Genomic DNA, 21,179 nt, shown 5'->3' with positions numbered 1-21,179 from the left:
CTAAGTTGTCAAATTTATGTGTGTAGATTTGCTGGCAGCACTTTCTGATTACCTTTTAATGTCTTCAGGGTCTGCAGTGATTCCCTGTTTAAGTCCTAATGCTAGTAATTTGTGTCTTTTTAATTTTTTTTTCTTTGTCAGTTTTGTCTTGTTATTGTTCACTGAACAGCAGACTTTCAATCTATTTGAGTATAACAGATTTACGTATATTTTAATTTATTTTATAGTTTAATTGGCCATTCTGTTTTCCTTTTTTAGTGGTACATAAAAAAAAACCATGGTAAATCTTAACAGAGAATTTTGATAATAAAGCCAAAGAGCAGCATTTTAAAAATTGACTATTACTCATTAAAAAGTTATATTATCTTAGAGTTTTTAGAATGGTTACAACTGTGTATTTTTCAATTTTTAGTAAAGGTTATTTACTAAATGTTTACCTTTAACAATGTGCATTATATATGTAAATATACACACACAAATAAGATACATATATAGGTTTTTTAATTTTGAAAGACTTTCCATATCTATATACTGTAGTCCCCCTTTATCCACAGGAGCTCAGTTCTAAGACCTCTAGTAGATGCCTGAAACTATAGACAGTACTGAATCCTAAGTATACTATGTCTTCCCCTATACATGCATACCTATGATGAATTTAATTTATAAATCAGGCACAGAGATTAACAACAATAACTAATAGTAAAATAAAACAATTATAATAATATAGTATAAAAAAGGTTATATGAATGTAGGCTTTCTCTCTCTCTCAAAATACCTTAGTGCACTCTATTCACCTTTCTTCTTATAATGATGTGAATGATAAAATGTCTATGTGGTGAGATGAAGTGAGGTGAATGATAAAAACATTGTAATGCAGCATTAGGCTAGTACTGATCTTTTGACAATATATCAGGAAGATCCTCTGTTTCCAGAACACAGCTGACCACGAGTAACTAAAACCATGGAAAGTGAGACTGCAGATAAGGGTGGGTGTGGGGGGTGGTCCTGTATTCTCAAATTTTAATCTATGTACTTGCACCATGGGGGGAAAGAAAAAAGACTCAAAATGGATCAGAGACCTAAATGTAAAATGTAAACCATAAAATTTCTAGAACAAAGATAGCAGAAAATGACAGCTTTATAACTTTGATTTAAGCAAAAATTTCTCAGCCAGCACACTAAAAGCACAGCCCCCAAAAGAAAAACACTGATAAATCAGACTTCCTCAGAATTAAGAACTTCAGGCTTTTCAAAAGACATAGTCAAGACAATGATAAGAAAACTCAGGCTTGGGGAGAATGTTGACAAACCACAGAGGATAAAGGAATTATATCCAGAATGTAAGAAGAACTCTTAGAACACAACCAAACAATAAAAAACAAAAATTCCTGCCATCCAATTAAGAAAGAATAAGCAGAGGATTTAGCTCTTCCTAATGGCTCCATATATTTTATATACTATGCCATTATAGGGATAATGGGATATTTAGGGGAATTATTAACCTTATGCTTCTTCAAGCTCCTCAGATCCAATGATTAAGATGCTATGCTAATTGCTTTTTTGGACAAAGCTGGTTAAATTGCCTAAAAGAATACCATCAAGCAGGTGGTGGGTCCTTTTAGATGTAATTTACCAGTGCGGCCACTAGGGAGCAGGAAGGAAGGGGAGATGACAGAAAAGAAGTACTTCAGGGAGGAGGAATGGTATACTTTACTCTATAAAATAGACTTCTCCATTTTCGGTGTAGGCCATCTCCCAGTTCTCAGGTAGAGGACCTAAATTATCCTCTGCACAAAGAGGTAGGTATTGAGGGAACTTCTGAGAAGCGTCCGTGATGGGAGCAGCGACGATGCTACTATTCACAGGCGGTAGTGCTGCTTCTTGGAGAGTGTGTTCTTCTTGGTCACCAGAATCGGCTGTTAAATTGCAGGGAGATAGAGAAAAGAAATTCATCAATCATATCCCAAGCCAAGGAGTTCACTACTGTTTGTGTCTGTATTCTTAAAAGCCCTCACTCTTTCTTAATTGCTCACCATCAACTCTATTCTGTTTTATTTAGATGGAAATTCTTTCAATAGAAATCAAAATGACATACCACATTTATTAGACCTAAAAAGAAAGAAGAGATAGACATGCTCAAATAATGCATTGCTCAAAATCTTGGAAAAGCCAAAGAACAAATTCATGACTCAAAACCTCAAGTCTCTTGTATTAATAAGGCCATCAAAACACAGAATGAGCCATACTCTTGCTCTTAGGTATCATTTGGCTTCATGATTCAGACGTCCCTGGAGAGCAAGAAGAAAGTCCATGCTGCAAACACAGGTATAGTGGCATCATTATCCATTTTTGTATCAATTATTTAAAACATTTTTGGTAGACAATGGCAAAGATCAAAGACTGGCATATCAAACTGGAAAGTATACAGAACTTTAGAATATAGACACAGCTATACCAATGAGTCAGAGTCGAGCCTCTTTTGGAAAAGTGAGGGGAATGTTCCTGTGAAAACCAAGACAGTTACCCCCAGAACAGGATCATGTGGGTGGACTAACTTGACTTGGGCCTTAAAAGAAGACTCTAAGTACATGAATCTCCTTGCCTCCTTATTAACTAGAAACATCAAGAGCTGATGTCATCAAAGTATCCACAAATGGCACTGTTGACATTCTGGCTGAATTTTTATAGAGGCCAAGAATATTAAACATCAGTCTCCATGGGGCTTTAAAACATAATAATCAAGGGTTGTAGTTATTTTCTATCTCCCACAGTAATTCTCCTGTAGACATTTCTGATTTCTGAAAGCAGACTGAGGAATAATAAAAGGCTGTTTTCAAATCTTTCTCCAATGAGTAGCGCTCAATGACACACATAAGAATGAGGGTAATTCAAAGTTTGGATGGAGGACATGTTAAGCCTATTAAGCACCTCCACCAAAAATCCATCACCATTGCAGGCTGCCATGCATCTCTCTCATCTTTTCCTAGAATCACCTCTCAGACCTCCCTTTAGAAATCCATCCATTCAAAGTCCTCGTGGTCCAGGTGGGGGCTCACTTAAACCCATTCCTAGCCCATGTGGTGGGCCTAAGTGGCACTATCACTTTTGTCTGTGATCAGATAAGGAACATAATCCAAACCAAACCAGGCATTGAAATTGCCTGCAATTACCCTCCTGATGCTGAAATTATGAAGCTGACAGACTCTCATGCCACAGGTGCTGGTGGCCATCTTGACAAGCTTGGCAAGACCTGCCTTAGAATTGAGGCTCCACAGAGGAAAGCAGAAATGAGAGGTAAAGTCACCTCATGCCTTTGATTGAGCCATTGATTCTATGTGCTCCCAGCCTCTTCAATTGCTTGATCCCCTAAATTCTTGCTTAAGCCAGTTTGAGTTGGTTTTACAATATGTATCCATGACTGGAGATTAAGAAAGCAACTGGAGGGACAACCTGGGTGGCTCAGTGGTTGAGCCTCTACCTTTGGCTCAGGCCGTGATCCTGGAGTTCCAGGATCAAGTCCCACACCTGGATCCCTGCATAAAGCCTGCTTCTTCCTCTGCCTATGTCTCTGCCTCTCTCTCTCTCTCTCTCTCTCTCTGTCTCTCATGAATAAATAAAATCTTAAAAAAAAAAAAAGCAACTGGGATTTTGAAGTAGAAAAAAGGAAATGAGGCCAACATGGAAGAAATATTTCGAAATTACTATCAATAAAAAATAAATTCAAAACTTGGCAAGATTTAAGAGAGTCGCCCTTAGTCTCTAGGAGCCAACATTTAATCATTTCTGATATTTTTAGAATGTACACATCTCACATGGATACATAACAATCACCTGGAAAGACTGCTAAAATGCAGATTCTGACTCCTTACTACAAAGATTTGGGAGAAGATTCCAAAAAGTGCATTTTTAAAGCACCTAGTGATGAAGATTCAAGTACCAGAATCATATTTTCAGGAAAGAGATAAAGAATTTTCTAGTGACTCTGTCAGCTTCTAGGAGGGGTTTTGTCCTATTGCCAAGGGGCCAGAGTAGGAGACAAACTCCTCGGTCTGCCAGAGGCACAAATGATACATTTAGAAGGGGTACTAGAGAGAGAGTGCAGCCTGTCTGAAGGGAGCAAGGAACTCAGTGCCAGGTAATTAGCATCCTTTTTTTTTTTTTTTAAGATTATTTATTTATTTATTCATAGAGACAGAGAGACAGAGAGAGAGGCAGAGACATAGGCAGAGGGAGAAGCAGGCTCCATGCTGGGAGCCCGATGTGGGACTTGATCCAGGGTCTCCAGGATCACGCCCTAGGCTGCAGGCAGCGCTAAACTGCTGCACCACTGGGGCTGCCCGGTAATTAGCATCCTGAGGAAAAGTGGACTCAGTATCTCTAGATCTCTGGCTTTTTAAGAGAAGGTGGGAATCTGTGTATTTAGGTAAACACTCCAAATATTTCAATCACAATTCCTTAAAGAAAAATAATAATAAAGCAATATCGCACAACCAAAAAAGAAAAAAAGAGAGAGAAAAAAAAAGAGAGATTACTGATTATAAGCACTGACTCAGGATCCAGACTGCTTGACTTTGAAGCCTGGCCTCACCCCTTATTAATGTGGGCAACACAATTAACTTCTATATGCTTTGGTTTCCTCATCTATAAAATGGAGATCATCATATCAAGTCCACAGGATTATGGGGAGGACTACATGAGTAAAGAAGCCAGGACAGTGTCTAGCATATGGTTAACAGCATTTGTCAGCTGCCATCATCATCGGTTTCTTCTTCATCAAAGTTATTATGAGTAACCTTTTCTCCAGGTCACATCTGGCCTTTAGGAAACTGGCAGAAAAATGATGAATGTGATATCAGACTACAATCATAGGTTTGCCTATTTCTAGCTGTGTGACTTTGGAACCTTTCTAAGCATCTGTTTCCTCATCTGTAAAGTGGGAACAATGCACATGCCATGAGAACTGAAGGACTAAGGACAAGTAAAATGCTTACCAAAGTGCCTGGCCTTCAGTGTGGGCGTCATGGCTACTCAGGACTGGAACCTACTACTGGAAATGCCAATATACTAGAGCCAGTGATCATCTCTTAACACGACATTTAAGAGCTAGAGAAGTACCAGGACAATGGATGACATTCAATAATTTTACTAAAGAATTTTAATTAACCCATTTTAATAGAAACTGGGTGTAACAGGAAAAAGGCATGGCAATCGGTGGGACATAAATGTGAAATGATGTGGCTTCACACTGAGGATGTATAGTTAAAAAAAAAAAAAAAGGGGGGGCCTGCCAGGGTTCCAAAGCTTCAACTATGGGGAGGGAATATTAGCAGACTGGCAAGATATCTAAGTAACTGTAATTTCCTAAAGACAAATGAAAATCTTTCTAGCAACTGGATCTTATTTTGTATTATCCAAATATTTTGTATGTTATATATTTTGTCTTCTTTTAAAAAAATGCTTTATTGAGGTATGATTGACATACTAAAAGCCATGATATTTTTTATCAAAAGAATTTTTTTAGCTTCACTGACGTATAACTGACAAAATGGTAAGATACTTAAAGTATACATCATGATGATGATTTGATATGGGTATATATACATTGTCAAAGGATTCCTCCCATCTAATTGATTAACCAAAAAACAAAAACAAAAACAAAAAAAGCCATAGATATTTAATGTAAACAATTCGACATGTTTGGCTTTCTGTGTCTTCTTTCCAGTTCAACAGAACCTTAAACCATCTTTCTCTCAAAGAAAATAGGAATTCCAACAATGAGATGCTGGGACAAAATACGGACTTAAAAATTCATAGCCCTAATCATGGCTTTGACTTTGACATATACTCTGATTTCAGAAAATTTTTCATTTGATTTCATAAAATCTTTCATGTGATTTACCAAACATTTAAGAGTACTGCCATAACTTTCTTAGAACGGTTGCTAATGGATCCAAACAGGATAGGTAGAATGGATTACTGGAATACAGAATGGATGAGGGAACAAGGAAGCCTGGTTCTCCCACTGTCTAGTAGGGGAGTACACACCATTCCTCGGTGTTCTCACCAGCAAAATGGAGAAGTTAATGCCTAGGTTGCTTAGCTCTCAACATTTCCAGGTGGTTTCTAGGATCTGTGTGAAATTGACTTGTAAACCATAAATGAACATAAATTACTTTTTCACTTAAAGGAAATAAGAAGCTCCCAAGCATTTACATATACATACACATACTTGGGGGCTTCCGAAGGGGACTTTGAGAATATAAGGTCATGTCAAAAATACGTTTCTAGAGCCTGTATTATAGGATATCTACTTTTAGATTTAGGTGCATTTCTGACTGCATACAGAGCTAATAAACTCTGTATTTAAAACACAAAGAGCACTGGATAAGCATGCAGGCTCTGAAGTTAGCTTTTGGGGTTTGACACTCACTGGCTTTGTGATCTTGGGCAAGCTATTAGAGCTCTCTAGTATATGTGTAAAAAGCTTTACAAAGTGCCGGAGAAACATTAGCTCTTATAGTAATATCATCTCTTCACATTCCAAAGCAATGCTTTATCATTGCCTGCTAATGGAAAAGAAACATCAGCAACCTCATGTTCAAAAATAGGGGAGGCTGCTGAGAGAAAAAAAGGAAAAGCCTCAAAATACAATTAAATAACATTTGGTGTCTCTTAGAGGGAGTTAAAGGATGGTGGTTTGTTACAGATTTTCCAAGCTGTCTAAAACAAGGTACTTATACCAATGCTTTCATTTGGTATAAATAACTGTGTGCTTTGGTCAGTGGTATGCTTTGGTCAGTGGTCATGAAGCATGCATGAAGAGTGTTCATTCTCAAAGGCTCGTTTAGGCCAATAATTTGGGCACAGTTTGTAAAAGACTGGCCTATTGCTTTGTGCTCAACAGTCAGTACCACAGGGAGTATCTGGGATGACTCTTCATTGCTCAGCTCTTGCCTCAGTCACTGATGACAGAAAAGAATTGAGGCTGTCCCCTGGATGCTTCTTGCCACAGTCTCTTGCTCTTTTGCCTATAAACATTCCCAATATTATTCACACACTTTGTACCTCCTTCAAAAGACTAAAGCAGAAGTCACCTAAGATAGTAGCAACAGCATGTTAATTAAAATATCTCAGTAAATATTTTTATTTTTAAAAATTTTTTAAGATTTTATTTATTTATTCATGAGAGACATCGAGAGAGAGAGAAAAAGAGAGAGAGAGAGAGAGAGAGGCAGAGACACAGGCAGAGAGAGAAGCAGGCTCCATGCAGGGAGCCCAGTGCAGGACTCAATATCAGGACTCCAGGATCACGCCCTGGGCCGAAGGCAGACGCTCAACTGCTGAGCCACCCAGGCGTCCCTCTCAGTAAATATTTTTAATAGCTTCATCATGTTTCTATATGTGGATACAACACTCATTCCTTTATCATAACTCTCCCAACCAGGAACCAAGACCTCATTATGTTATTGTCACTCTATGCACCAAGTAGCTGGTGGATTGCTACTTAAAGTGGTTCAGAGAGCAAAATGCTTTGACATAGCTAGTTTGATACACATATCATAGGCTGGGTAGTGTCAATTATTTGAAAGAATTTATATGAGTTAGGGTATGACAGGTTGTCAACTGTCATAGTCATAGCATGGTAAGTGAGGAGGCATTTACTCAACATACTGAGGATGCCCATCACATGTGTATCTGAAGATAATTTCTCTCTGCATCCTATCAGCTTTCTTGGTGTTAAGGACAGGAAGCGAAAGAAGATAGTCAGCTACCACTTGACTTTTGTGTGGGTGTATGGAGAGCAAATGATCAAACTGATTCTAGCAATGATGACCTGGGCCCCAAAGTTTTTCTCTGATGCCAGAATTTCAAGTGAGCTTCTAATGGAGTCAGTTTCTGAGGCAAGCCTTCTAGAGATCAAGATTTATGGTAGCTAGAAACAGGAAGAGCAGTAAAACCTAGAGTCAATAAATCCTACTTTGTTCTTGCTTTATACCAAGAAATCTACTTAATAAAGAGGATAAGTAAGGGATACACATTTCTTGGGGACCATCCAGTCCACATGGCAGAGCTATTTCAGTGCACATCATTCCGAAGGTCTTATTTCTGTGCCCACAACTATGCTTTGGGTTATATTATCATTTGCTATCCTTACTTATTGGAAGATCAAGACATTATAATGTTAGCTACTTTTTAAAAGAAGTATTAGCTCTTTTTCTTCATAATCTGCTTCTCTATCAGCAAGGACTACTATACATGAATCATGTATTTCTAAGTAAGTGAAATGAGCTGATCTCAACAAATGCATATGTAAAAGATGGTAAATTTCTTCTAGCTATTATGACTATGGGTCAGCCCGTGGCCTAACCATTCTAACCAGAAAATGGAGATTTTCATGGAATCAGATTCTAGAGCTGAAAGGGAGAACTTAGATATGATTTAACCTTACCCATGAACCAAGAAGCTAGGATAACAAACTAGATCTCCCTTTACTCAATGCTTCTTGCAGAAAGATTGGGTTACTATTATAGCAATAAAACCATCAGAAATTATTTTAATTGTCACCTTGAAGAATTTAAGGCTTCTGAGCTTAATGAATTAGAAAACTTCAGGAGGCAGCCCGGGTGGGTCAGCAATTTAGCGCCACTTTCAGCCCAGGGCCTGATCCTGGAGACCTGGGATGGAGTCCCATGTCAGGTTTCCTGCATGAAGCCTGCTTCTCCCTCTGCCTGTGTCTCTGCCTCTTTCTCTGTCTTTCATGAATAAATAAATAAAATCTTTTAAAAAAAAGAAAGAAAACTTCAGAGAGGCTTATATGGGTTCTAGGAAGCATTCAACTAATACAAGTATTTCCCTAAATATTCTATTAGATTTGCTAATGCAAGGAGGAAAATACAAGCTTAATTCCCCCTTTATTGGAATTTAGTCTAATCAAGTAATAACAGAAGTATGGTGATGTCAGGAAAGTTCACTAAGAGAGAGGAAGTTCTCATATACTGCAAATAGAGAATTCCCCCAGAGTGATACACTAAATATTGAGGAAACTACTAAAGTAGAAGAAAAATAGAAGAAACAAGCTGTTCTTCAAAGTCACAATACTATAAACTGGAGTGACTCCTGTCTTGCGCAGTTGTGAGTCCCTATATAAGGTCAAACCTTCATATAGTGAAAAATATCTTTGAACAGTTCTGGGTCACTACACTAACCCAAGAAATATACACCATAGTCTCTATGAATGGTACCCCTAGGAATTGTGCAATACTCAACCTGTATAGTCTTACTCAGAGGCATTGTCCTTGAAGATCCCCTCATAAAATATGGTATACCTAAGCTTGGGCATAGATGCCCCTGAATGCATATTTAAACGCATAATGCAAGGAGTATTATATGCTATGTAATATAGGGATCCCTGGGTGGCTCAGTGGTTTAGTGCCTGCCCTCGGCCCAGGGCGTGATTCCAGAGTCCGGGGAATCAAGTCCTGCATCAGGATCCCTGCATGGAGCTGGCTTTCCCTCTGCCTGTGTCTCTGCCTCTCTCTGTGTCTTCATGAATAAATAAAATATTTTTTAAAAAGATATAATCAAGTATCCATTATGTTTCCATCTTTCTCCAGTTAGGGGATATAGAAAAATTGAACAAGTTAACTGAACACTATACAATTCCACTGTAATCTCTATTTACAAAGGTGGAAGATAAAAGGATGCTACCAGCCTTCCATACAGCATCAAAGGATATTAAACTGTGAAGCAAGTCCTCATATTTCTCTTTATAAGCCACGAGGCATAATTACAGAACAGTGTCAAGACCAAGAAATAAATGAACAAAACACAAATATTCTTAATACATACCATTTTGAAGTGAAGGAAACAATGCTGATTCTTCTTGATTCCCTTCTATAGACATTTCCCTCTAGCATTTTTAAGATATTTGGGAGAAGTTAAAATATTCTTGCAAAGAATCATGGAGATAGATCATGGAAAAGACCACCCCTTCCTCAAGCTTTGCATGGTCAGTTTGAATTTTGTCAACCCTTCCGAACAGTTCTTGAGAAGAGATACCTTTTCTTCGCTCTCTGCAAAACCCTCTCACCACCCCTTATCCCAAGTCCATCAAGGGGGAAGGTGGTCTGGTCTTTACCTGTAAAGCTACTGTTCATTTCAGGAACGTCATCCTCCTCCTCATTCTCCGCATGGACTATGCCAGCATTTTGCATATCATTGTAGGATTTGGTTCGCTTTGGGGTCGACTGCTTGGAGCCAGACTGAAGGCTTTGCAAGGCATCCGTTGTGATCACTTTCCCACTGACTGGCTGGCTAGGAGGTTTGGGTGTCCCATAATAGTTTCCTAGGTGATGGAGAGACACATTTGCATGTTTTAGAAAGAATACTTTGTGTTTTTTTTCAAGGCTTCACATCTGAATCTCTCAGCACATTGGGGAAAAAAAAATTTTTTTTAACTAGAAAACCAGAACACACTGTATTTCATTTCTGGAATAGGTTACAAGAGATGTGGTTCCTACCAAGGTAGACATGGTGATTTCAGAAGTCAGGAGGAAAGCTGCATTGTTTAGTTGCAAAGAACCTACTAGTAGTAAAAACAAAGCTGGCTGTAATGAATAGCAAAACTTCCTCCTCATTACATTTGAAATTCAATTGGTCACTTTTTTATATATATGCACCAGAATAATGCTAAACCCAATTTAGAGTTAGCTTCACAGAAAATAAAAAATTCATTACTGCCAGCACCTTTACGTGCCTACAAAGTCAAGGTCACCTTCCCTTAATAAGGGGACTCCTTAAGAGGAAACCAGGGCACTATTTAAAAAGGAAGCCTGTGAATACCACGTGGCACCTCTTTAACTGAATGGCAGGCTTGACTCTCAGGGTCATGTGGGGTGGGAGCAAACCCTTGCCAAGTTTTAACAGAAAACTGTGTCAATGGTGGCACGCTGGTCACTCTTTTAGGAAATATCCATTTCACTTTGAGCCACTTTCTCCCCACATTTGACTCAATGTTCTAAGTGATTCTAAATAGTACCTGGGGGGATCCCTGGGTGGCACAGCGGTTTGGCGCCTGCCTTTGGCCCAGGGCGCGATCCTGGAGACCCGGGATCGAATCCCACATCAGGCTCCCAGTGCATGGAGCCTGCTTCTCCCTCTGCCTGTGTCTCTGCCTCTCTCTCTCTCTCTGTGACTATCATAAATAAATAAAAATTAAAAAAAAAGAATCTTTAAAAATAAATATATAAATAAATAGTACCTGGATGGATTTTTACATTTTATTATTTTAATAAATGTGTATATTTTTAATGTGGATTTAAAAATGTAGCTACGAAGTCATGGTTTTAATATAAAGTTTACTTTTCAAATTAAGTGAAAAAGCAATACTTTTTAAAAGTGACTTTCTTGTTTTAAAAGTCAGCTATATATAATAAAAAATAAGTAACTGAATAAATAATAGTAATGGCAGTGATTAGAGTTTCCTTTTGAAAACTTAAGTTAAAAAAATAAGTTATTTTAAAGAATATTCCAAGTAAATAATAGATATTATGCTCAGATATGGACAAAACCATAAAGGTGATTCATGAACAGCCAAAGTTTGAAAAATACAGCTCAATAATATGTAGTGACTACATGATAAAAAAAATAGCACTAGAATGCCACTAATCCAATCCCCATCACACATCTTCTAAAGGAAGGCCAGGAAGATAAATTACACTGAGTCCTTCAATAAATCCTAAGCAATGTTTGTAATTCTTTGCTTGGTAAAGCAGAATTTATACATAATAACAAATCTCGTACACACTGTTTCTTCCCCAGGATTCATCCCACTGTCTAACTTCAGTACATAATTACATAAAGTAGACATTTTATTACACAAGTACAAAAGCAAAAGGAGACAGTAACATATTGCTGTGCATGAGACACACAGGTGGTCAAGGACTGGCTTCCATTGAGCCTTTATTTTATAATTAAAATCTTTTTATTAATATCATTTTTAAAAAATATTTGTCAAACCACACTTACAAATATGCACAACCACTTTCTTTGACAGTGGTGTGACAGTGCAAGTCAGCAGGGAAACTAACCACACAAGTTAAAACCTATAGTAGACTAATGGGTACCATGTTTGAGTTAGAAGGACACCAGAGTAAAACCTGAAAGACATTTTGGAGGTTTGTACTCCACTCAATCATCATAGTTCTTTCACAGAAGATGACGGTATCAGTTTCTTCAAAAAACTTGTCAAGTTTCCAACATAATGGTCTGGGATGGGATATAACCAACCTGAAGAAAGCCATCCCATATATGTTTTTAGAGGCATTTCCATAGAGCTTACATCTAAGGACATCCCACGTCTTTGCTGAAGTTGAAAGCAGGCCATAGTGCTGAGTTTTTCATGGACTGAGGACTGTTAATGCAGTTTAGGCAAGTAAAACAGCTATTTAAAAATTCATCTTCACAGGGAAAAAAAAGAGAGACGAACTCTAATGAATTTAATTCTAATTCCCTCTGACCACTATTACACCAAAGTATCATGTGCATTTTTGAGTTGCAAGTGAAACAAAGACCAATGTCTACATAAGACGACTTCACCAAAAATATGGAACCAAAGGATGGGTCCTTTTATTTATAATTTTATCATTTTACAAACATTATCATTCACTTTCAGGGCCATTAAACCAAAGCAACATTCAGGAAATTGTTGTGACTTAAAAAAAAATCAACGAAAATGTAGATACCCTCAGTTTAGGACAAAAATAAATATCGGGAAAAGAAAAGTTCTCCATACATTTGACAACTACGTGTGGATTTTCCTCAGTTTTCAAGTTCAGAATCTTTCTTAATAAATGATGAGCAGATTTCTTAATGCAACTATAAACTCCCTAAAACAATCCACTTACTCGTAGTTGTTTACTGTTTCTGAAAATTAGTTTAAGATTGACTGGAGACCAAAAAAAAAAAAAAAAAAAAAACATATTATTAGGCTGAACCACATGCAATGGCTGTTGTAGAAGACAAGCTGTTGTGTAGCAGTAATCTCATCAGGTTAATCTAAGGTACAGGCATGTAGGTGGTGAAGAGACAGTCTGGGCTTCAAATCCTAGCTTCACCACTAACTGGCTCCATAATCATAGGCATCTAACCATTCAACAAACAAACAAACAAGAAAAAAAAAAAACCTCTTTGTCCTCTTCTATAAAACTAGGATTCTATGAATACCTAGTTACTATCTAGAGCACCGGTTTTGAGGATAAAATGCAATGGTCCATTGAAAGCCTTTAATCCACACTAAAGTCGGCCACTACACTGAGCCTTGATAAATGCTACTTAATGTTGATAGTTTCTCTTTCTAATCTTTCAAATGAGCTCATTTCACCATGTTGGAAGGATTAATGAGACAATGTGTCTGAGGTGCCTCCCACAAGATAACTGAATATTATTCCTTTACTCTTGTAAGGGAACAAGCAGCAAAACTTGCCAATGACCAAATAACCTTGGGCAAGTTTTTTTTTTTTTTAACCCTCAGTCTAATACTTCTCCCATCTGACAGAAATGACAGCCCCAGCCTGACTGACTTCACAGGATTATAACTTTCTAGAAGGTATCCTGTAAACTCTAAGGAGTTATAAATGGAAAATGGTGTAATTATTCAAATCCCTCCAGCATTTCTTATCTTCCATATTGCCTACAAACTTTAAGGAGAAGTTTATTTCTAGTAGTTCTCTAACTATAGAGGGTTCAACTTGCCTTCAAAGACATTGTCCACCTCTCCCCCCTCCACACACACACCGATTTAAAAAAGATAACTTGAATTAGTCACTAACATATAAAAATGGAATGCTTCTGATTAAAATCTGGATATACTGAGAAGTGCTGCTTGACAAACTGTAAGTTCTGGTTCCTTAGATTCCGTCTCTCCCAGACAGTGTTGATGACATGTGTGTGACCACAGCCAATTTACCTGGAACACACTACATTCATTGAATTAAGGGTTTTTTTTTTTTTTTTAAAGATTTTATTTATTTATTTGACAAAGAGAGAGAGCACAAGCAGAGGGATGGGAAGAAGCAGGCTCCTTGCCGACCATAGAGCCTGACATGGATTCTGGGAACATGGCTTGAGCCGAAGGCAGACGCTTAACCAGTTGAGCCACCCAGGTGCCCCTGCATTAAGGATTTCTGCAGAGAACTTGTTCTCCCACCTTTGGTGTGTCCCTGTCCTTGCTAGATGAATATCTTGGCCCCAGTCAAGAAGAGCTTTGCTAAGGCTGCTGTAATGCAAAGGCATGGGCATACAAAGGGGCTTAGACACAGAAGGGAGGGAAGAAAACCTAAAACTTCAAAAATGGCCTCAATAACTCGAAGACTGGTCTTAGTGATTTGATTCTGGGTAAATGTGGTTTTGGTCCCTTGGACTCCGGGTGGATGGAGTTATGCTGAAATCCCATGTTGTCTTCACCAAGGAAGGATGGGCAGGATGAGTGGTGCATTTGCTATGGGCCAGGCACCATGGGTTCACTGTTTCGACCTGCCCTCTTCACTTTCCGCATCTAGCTGCCTGGCCCCTGGGCATGTCCCTTACAACTGGCCTCTGCCAGCAAACTCTCTGTCTTATCAAGCTTCCACGCTGGTCATCATCAGGCCAAGCCTGGCCATGGTAGAGTGCAAACTTACAGACAGTATGCGCAACAGACTTCCTGTGAGGAATACATGGATCACTTGACGGTATTAAATAAAAATCAGATGAAGAATTAGAAGCGATTAAAAAATTAATTGGGTTATCACCTGGCAGCCTTTACAGTTTCTAGGAGACCTGAGTCTAACTGTCCTACACTCCCCACGTTAGCTAACACACACTTCCTGAGGTGGCTGGCTCCCTCTCAAGTGGGAATGTGTGTGTCTCTGCAGCTATTTTCAAAACTGGCTCTACAATAAAACTTAACAGGGATGGTGGCTGGGGAGGGAAGAGAGGGCAAGGGAAGACAGAAGAGGAAGCCACTGCTGGCCTTAATTAACAGGCACAATCTTTGGCCATGACCAAGCCAAAGAAAATATTTTCTGACATGCATTTAAAAATTAATGGGGACTGCAAATCAATTTTTAGAGCTTGATAAAATATTTAAGGAGGACCATAACCCTGAGTTTTAAGCCAGAATGAATCAAATCTACACAGCCTTTCACTCTACAAGTTTAGTATTCATTTATCTCACTACAGAGCTTTTTTTTAATTTCTGCCAGCCACTATGCCAGACACTAGAAATAAAATGTAAAAAAGGGGATGAAAACATGATCTTCATAAATGCTCTTGTGTGGCACACATCAGTTTTCTTATTTTAAAGATTTTATTTATTTATTTATTTATTTGAGAGCAAGCGAGAGAACATGAGCAGGAGAGAGGGGAAGAGAGAGAAGCAGACTCCTCACTGAGCAGGGAGCCCGACTGGGGTCTCGATACCGAGGACCCCGGGGATCACAACCTGAGCTGAAGGTAGACGCTTAACCCACCGAGCCACCCAGGCGCCCTTACCTCAGTTTTCTTAAATGTCGTGCAAACAATAAAGTTCTGTTGGCATGGAGATTCTGACTGAGTGGGTCAGGGTAGGGCCCAAGATTCTGAATTTCTAACAAGTACTCATGGTGCACTAGATCACCATTGCTCTTTAGGAGATGAGGAACACAGAGGCCAAGGCCAGTAGAAATGCCTGCCTTATGAGTCACTGGCTGGTCCAGGTTAAATAAGCACTCAGGCTCTTTGTCCTCCAGTTTATAATTCTATGCAGGAGGTGGGTGGGAGCCGGGGACACTTGTCTGTCCACTTCCTATAGAACAAGCTTCTGAAACTAAGAACAAGATGGTAGTGACTACCAATAGCTGGGAATCTATAGTATATGTCTTCAATGGGGCAATATGACCCCCAAGGGGGCAAAAGTCGGTTTGGGGTGTGGCAGGGTATAAAAGTCTTACTCTTTTTATGTGTAAAGCACAGATATATATATATATAGTATCTAAGGCCAAAGACATCCAGGATCTCTGTTTTTGCTAGCCTCACAGTCATGCCATTATCATCCACTTGTCCTCAGAGACTATTTCTGACCCCCACCCCCAATTAGATCAAAACTACCCTTAAATGTCCTCAGGGAACCATGTACCTCTCCTTCCCAATGCCTGTTGTTGTAATCATCATATGGTTTAACTGACCAGTATCAGTCTTTACCTCTAGACCACAAGCACCATGAGAGCAGGGACAGTCTCTGCTTTTGTACACTACTGCATCTCCAGGCCTAATGCAGTGCCAGCCCATAGAATTAGGAATTCTCTGAGAATGAGGAAATAAACAAGTAGAGACAGCACACAGGAATTCCAGCCAGGGATGCTCCTCCATACCTCTATTGTGGATCTGGTTTTTTAATAGCATGACTCATGGCAGTTTCTTCCCAGTCCATCAATCACATCTCAGTGACCTCAGATCTGCACTACTTCACTTTCCACTTGCTTGCTCAGCACATGATGGTATCAGTCCTAAAACACCCATCGCTTTCTTTTTACTCTTCCCTTTCTTACCTGCTCCACCCTACAGAAACATGATTTGCACGCAAAGGACAATAAGCCACTGTCCTATAATAAGATGTTTGTTCTTGCCACTGCCATTTGGCTTTGAACAGAAGAGGGTAATATAACTTAATAGCTTTGTGACCCTGAGCAAGGTAAGGGACCTCTCTCTTTGTGGCCTCAGTTCTCATGGTATAAAGATAAGAAAAGTACTCATCTAGCAGGTTTTTTTGTGTAGATGAAATTAGACACTGTGTACAAAGAACTCACCATTGCGTTTGGAACAATGTTAGCATGTAATGAACCCTAGCAGTCTTAAGTGGCACCTACTGTTGTAGACCAATAAAAGCTCTAAAATACAGAAGAGGGTGTTGTTATCAAATGTATATTTAAAGAACAATATTAATCAAAATTTACCTTTATTGTGTACCTCTCATGTCACTACCCATACATTCACTTACTATAATCTTCATTAATACTCCTATGGAAAAAGAGACATCAGTATTCCCAGATGACAATGAGATTCACACAATGTGTAAATGGGGACTAGCGCTGACATGTCCCCAACACTTATGTTGTCAACTCCAGGAATCTCTGTGGATCTCTAAGCAGGGAATTAAGCGAAACTACCCTGGCACCAGCCTCTTCATCTTCATATGCAGAGGAACAGCCTATTGCAGCACAGATTCCCTTTGGTTATTCTCATTATCAACAGAGAACATTCCATGGTGGAGTTTGCCAACAGAGCTTATCACAACAGACGGCTTCCAAGGCCTGCCAAAGAACAGGACTCCAGACTGTCTCGTTTTCCTCAATGACAAACAAGAACTCTCTTCACCCCTGCTTTATCTCTGTGTCCCCAAAAAGTATACCCTTGGCAGCTGCTTTTTTTGTAGACCTTCTAGGAAGCAAAAACAATAACATTATTGAATGCAGACATCCCTCTCCTTAATTAACATGCAGAAATATGCAACCCATAACTCGAATTTAAAATGTCACACTGGCACTGCACTTCCATGCTGAGGGAAAACCTTTGCAATGCTCAAAGTGTATAATCAGCCTCTTCTACCCAGAGGCATTTGTAAAACAGGCATGTTTGGAACCACCCCCACTGAATAGTTCATCCCTTGTAAACTCTCTCCTAGAGAAGTCCCAAGGGCTGGCTGAGGCAGCAACCTGTCTCACTGAGTGAAAATGTCAACAAGAAAAAAAAAAAAAAAAAGAAAGAAAGAAAGAAAGAAAAGCAAGGCAAAGAGAGATGGTGCAGCTGATTTATTTTAAGCACCGTATCAAATAAATTTGTTCAGTGCCACAATTAGGAATTTGAGCCAAGGAGGAAAGACACATTTATTTCTGTTTTCTTTGCCTTGATGTCAAATCTATCTAATGACAGGAGGAGGCGTTGGTTCAAATTGCAAAGCAGAGATCAATGATGAGCTCCACAAATAGCTTCTATGCTTTGTGAGGGACAATAGTTAGGCTCTTAATGTAGACAGGTAGAGCCACTAACTGGTGGAGTGAATGCAACTCTCAGCATTATAGCTGCTGGGGCACAGGAAGTTTCATTATGCAGCCCCTAGCCCCACCACCAAACCTGGTCCTTTCCCAAGTTCCTTATCTCAGCAAATGGTACCAGCATCCATCTAATTATGTAAGACAGAAACTAGGAGTCATAAAGAAGGACCACGATCACTTGCATCTTCTACCTCCTTCTTATAACTGCTACATTTACCAAGTCCAGCTTTTTACATTCACATTAATATCTCAAGATGTAGTCATCTCACCACCGCCACCACCACCACAGTGCAAAGCTGACTCCATCTAGGGTTGCCAGATAAAACACAAAACCAGATGTTCTCTATTTTTATTTGTTAAATCTAGCAATCTCACTTCTAGAGTGATTCACTTCAATGATTACTTCTATAGGAAAGCTTTTCCCAACTCCAGAGAGATCAAATCTCCTCAACCTAAAGTCTCCTCTAGGGATGCCTGGGTGGCGCAGTGGTTTGGCGCCTGCCTTTGGCCCAGGGCGTGATCCTGGAGACCCGGGATCGAATCCCACGTCGGGCTCCCGGTGCCTGGAGCCTGCTTCTCCCTCTGCCTGTATCTCTGCCTCTCTCTCTCTCTCTCTCTGTGACTATCATAAATAAATAAATTTTTTAAAAAATTAAAAAAAAATAAAGTCTCCTCTATAGACTCTTGCACACTCACAACTGTACACTTATTTCTGTGACTATTTGAATACTGTGCCTTGTGCACTGTAAGACCCAGGAGGACACTGACCATATCTGGTTTTGCTCAGCATTTTATGTTTAAAGAAACAACTGAGGAAACCAACTAGTCATACAGTCTACAAAGGAGGTGTCCATTTCCAGGGAGCAGAATGGGAAATATAAGGATTGCAGTCCTGCCTGTGACGTAGCTTGGGCGATGCGCTTTTGTGCAGGCTTTCTCCCAATTCTCTCTAGTGTCTTAGACTAGTCTCTCCCTGAATCTCAGTTCTGTCTTCTGAAGAAATGACTCTACTGCATTTCCAGCTTTAAAATCCTATAACCGGGATCCCTGGGTGGCGCAGCGGTTTAGCGCCTGCCTTTGGCCCAGGGCGCGATCCTGGAGACCCGGGATCGAATCCCACATTGGGCTCCCGGTGCATGGAGCCTGCTTCTCCCTCTGCCTATGTCTCTGCCTCTCTCTCTCTTTCTCTCTGTGACTATCATAAATAAACTTAAAAAAATAAAAAATAAAATAAAATAAAATAAAATCCCATAACCCTGCAACCCTACACTCCATACATATACTGACCCTTAAGGACTTTGCCTATGGTTACCCCACCTGAGGTTTTATTGCTTCACTCTACTTGTCCACCTTTTCACATGTCATTGATGTGCCCACAAAAGATCACCACTCACTACTCTGCAGTAACACACTCTTTGAGGGGATTCAAAATTATCCTGTTTTAAAGGAGCTTAACTCTTAAGCATGTGCTTAGCTCTCTACAGTCAGCTGAGAGGGGAGGGCCCATCTGGAGTAGGTGCTCACCATTCCCTGTAGCAGCTTTCATTCTCGAGCTGTGCTGTCAAATGTGGCAGCCACCAGATACCTGTGACTATGCAATGTAAAATCAGTTTCAATTAAACTAAATGTAAAATTCAGTTGCTTAGTCACAATAATTACATGCGGCTAGTGGCTGCCATGTTGGACGGCCCAGAATGCTGAACAGTTCCATCACCAAAGGAAGTTTTGTTGGCCTTCATTGGTTCTCAAGCAAGGCATAGTTCTTTGTCCCTCCTTCTCTAGGACTCATGTTCTGACCTTCTCTTGGTTTATCCCACTTGCTATCCCTGGAATCAGGCCTCAATACTAGTACTGACTTCCAAACTGAAATCCTATTCCTCAGTCGTTCATTTGAACCCCTGAGGTCCTCTGACAAGCTTCAGTTCAACTGTCACATCCACAAGGGGGTCTACTCTAATGTGAGATGAGATGCAGTACCCTTGCCGTATGCTTCTGGAGCACCCCGGTCTCCATTCTCAGAACACATGTGGCTTCTCTTGAAATTGTTTAATTTGCCTCATAATATTGAGGGGCTGCAGAGTACAAACCCTGGAGCCAGGCTGCGTGAGTTTGGATCCCAGCTCTATTCCCAGTTCACCATGTGAACTTAGAAAAATAACTGGCCTCTCTGGACCTCATGCTCTTCTTCCATAAAATGGGGAATCAACTGTACCTACCTCATAGGATCGGTGAGTAATTAAGTGAGTGGGTGCATGCAACATACTTTGAAGAACATCCAGCACATAGGATATGCTGGACAGTGTTGGCAAAAATAAAAAACGAAAACCATAAGCATCTTTAAAGGCAGAGCTGCTTGGTTTTCCGTCCTTTACATAACACCTTTGCCACAGAATAACATCTGATGCAGGAGCCCCTAGGTGGCTCAGCCAGTTAAGGTCTGCCTTTGGCTCAGGTCATGATCCCCGGGTCCTGGGATCAAGTCTTGCATTGGGTTCCCTGCTCAGGGGGAACCTGCTTCTCCTTCTCGCTCTGACACTCCCCCTTCTTGTATTCTCTCTCACTCTCTCAAATAAATAAAATCTTAAAAAAAGAAAAATCTAATGCAAAGCAAATGGTCAATAAATACTTACTGAATTGAACTGTGTATGTCCCAACGGGCTTGCTCTAATACTGCACTGCCGGAAACTTCCTGTATAGTCCTATTCAGAGCACTGTAGTGAGGTATTGGTGCAGGGATGCTCACTGCAGCCATGTTTACAAGACACCAAAAATGGGGGAGGGGTGGGAACATCCTGAATGTCCACCTGCAGAGGACTGGTCAGCATACATTGGGATACTTCGTAGCATTTTCAAAGACTGAGATAGAACTGTATGGGGTAATGCGGAAAAATTTCCAAGATAAGTGAAGTCGGAAGGCTAAGAATAGGGTGAGATAAACATGAGTATGTAGGTACATGCCCTCTGTGTCCCCAAACTTGCCCTGTGTGCAAGTTTTCTGAATCTCTACACTAGATCCTTTAACGGTGGCTCCCTATGGGGAGGAAGAGAAGCAAAATGGACTTACATAGGTTTATGTTCTTCACTATAGTATTTCGTCAAGTACATTTATTC

General features: G+C 39.8%; 1 protein-coding gene across 18 annotated transcripts in view; it reads right to left on the bottom strand.

Moving 5' to 3' along the window:
• The window catches only part of MAGI1 (membrane associated guanylate kinase, WW and PDZ domain containing 1), a 641,903-nt gene that overhangs the window by 104,974 nt on the left and 515,750 nt on the right, over positions 1 to 21,179 (bottom strand). For 16 of the 18 annotated variants that reach the window (XM_072785501.1, XM_072785490.1, XM_072785493.1 and 13 more), the window contains 2 exons: positions 10,139 to 10,345; positions 1,715 to 1,916 (listed from right to left, as the gene is read on the bottom strand). In XM_072785501.1, the coding sequence (XP_072641602.1) occupies positions 1,715 to 1,916; positions 10,139 to 10,345 (409 nt within the window). Of the gene's footprint in view, positions 1 to 1,714; positions 1,917 to 10,138; positions 10,346 to 15,531; positions 15,561 to 16,218; positions 16,299 to 21,179 lie in introns of those variants that run through there. The other 2 variants (XM_072785505.1, XM_072785507.1) reach the window with 2 other exon arrangements.

The sequence above is a fragment of the Canis lupus genome, chromosome 19, assembly GCF_048164855.1.
Source record: "Canis lupus baileyi chromosome 19, mCanLup2.hap1, whole genome shotgun sequence".
NCBI classification, from domain to species: Eukaryota; Metazoa; Chordata; class Mammalia; order Carnivora; family Canidae; genus Canis; species Canis lupus.
The sequence above is the reverse complement of the archived record's forward strand: the minus strand, read 5'-3'. Positions and strand labels throughout refer to the sequence as shown.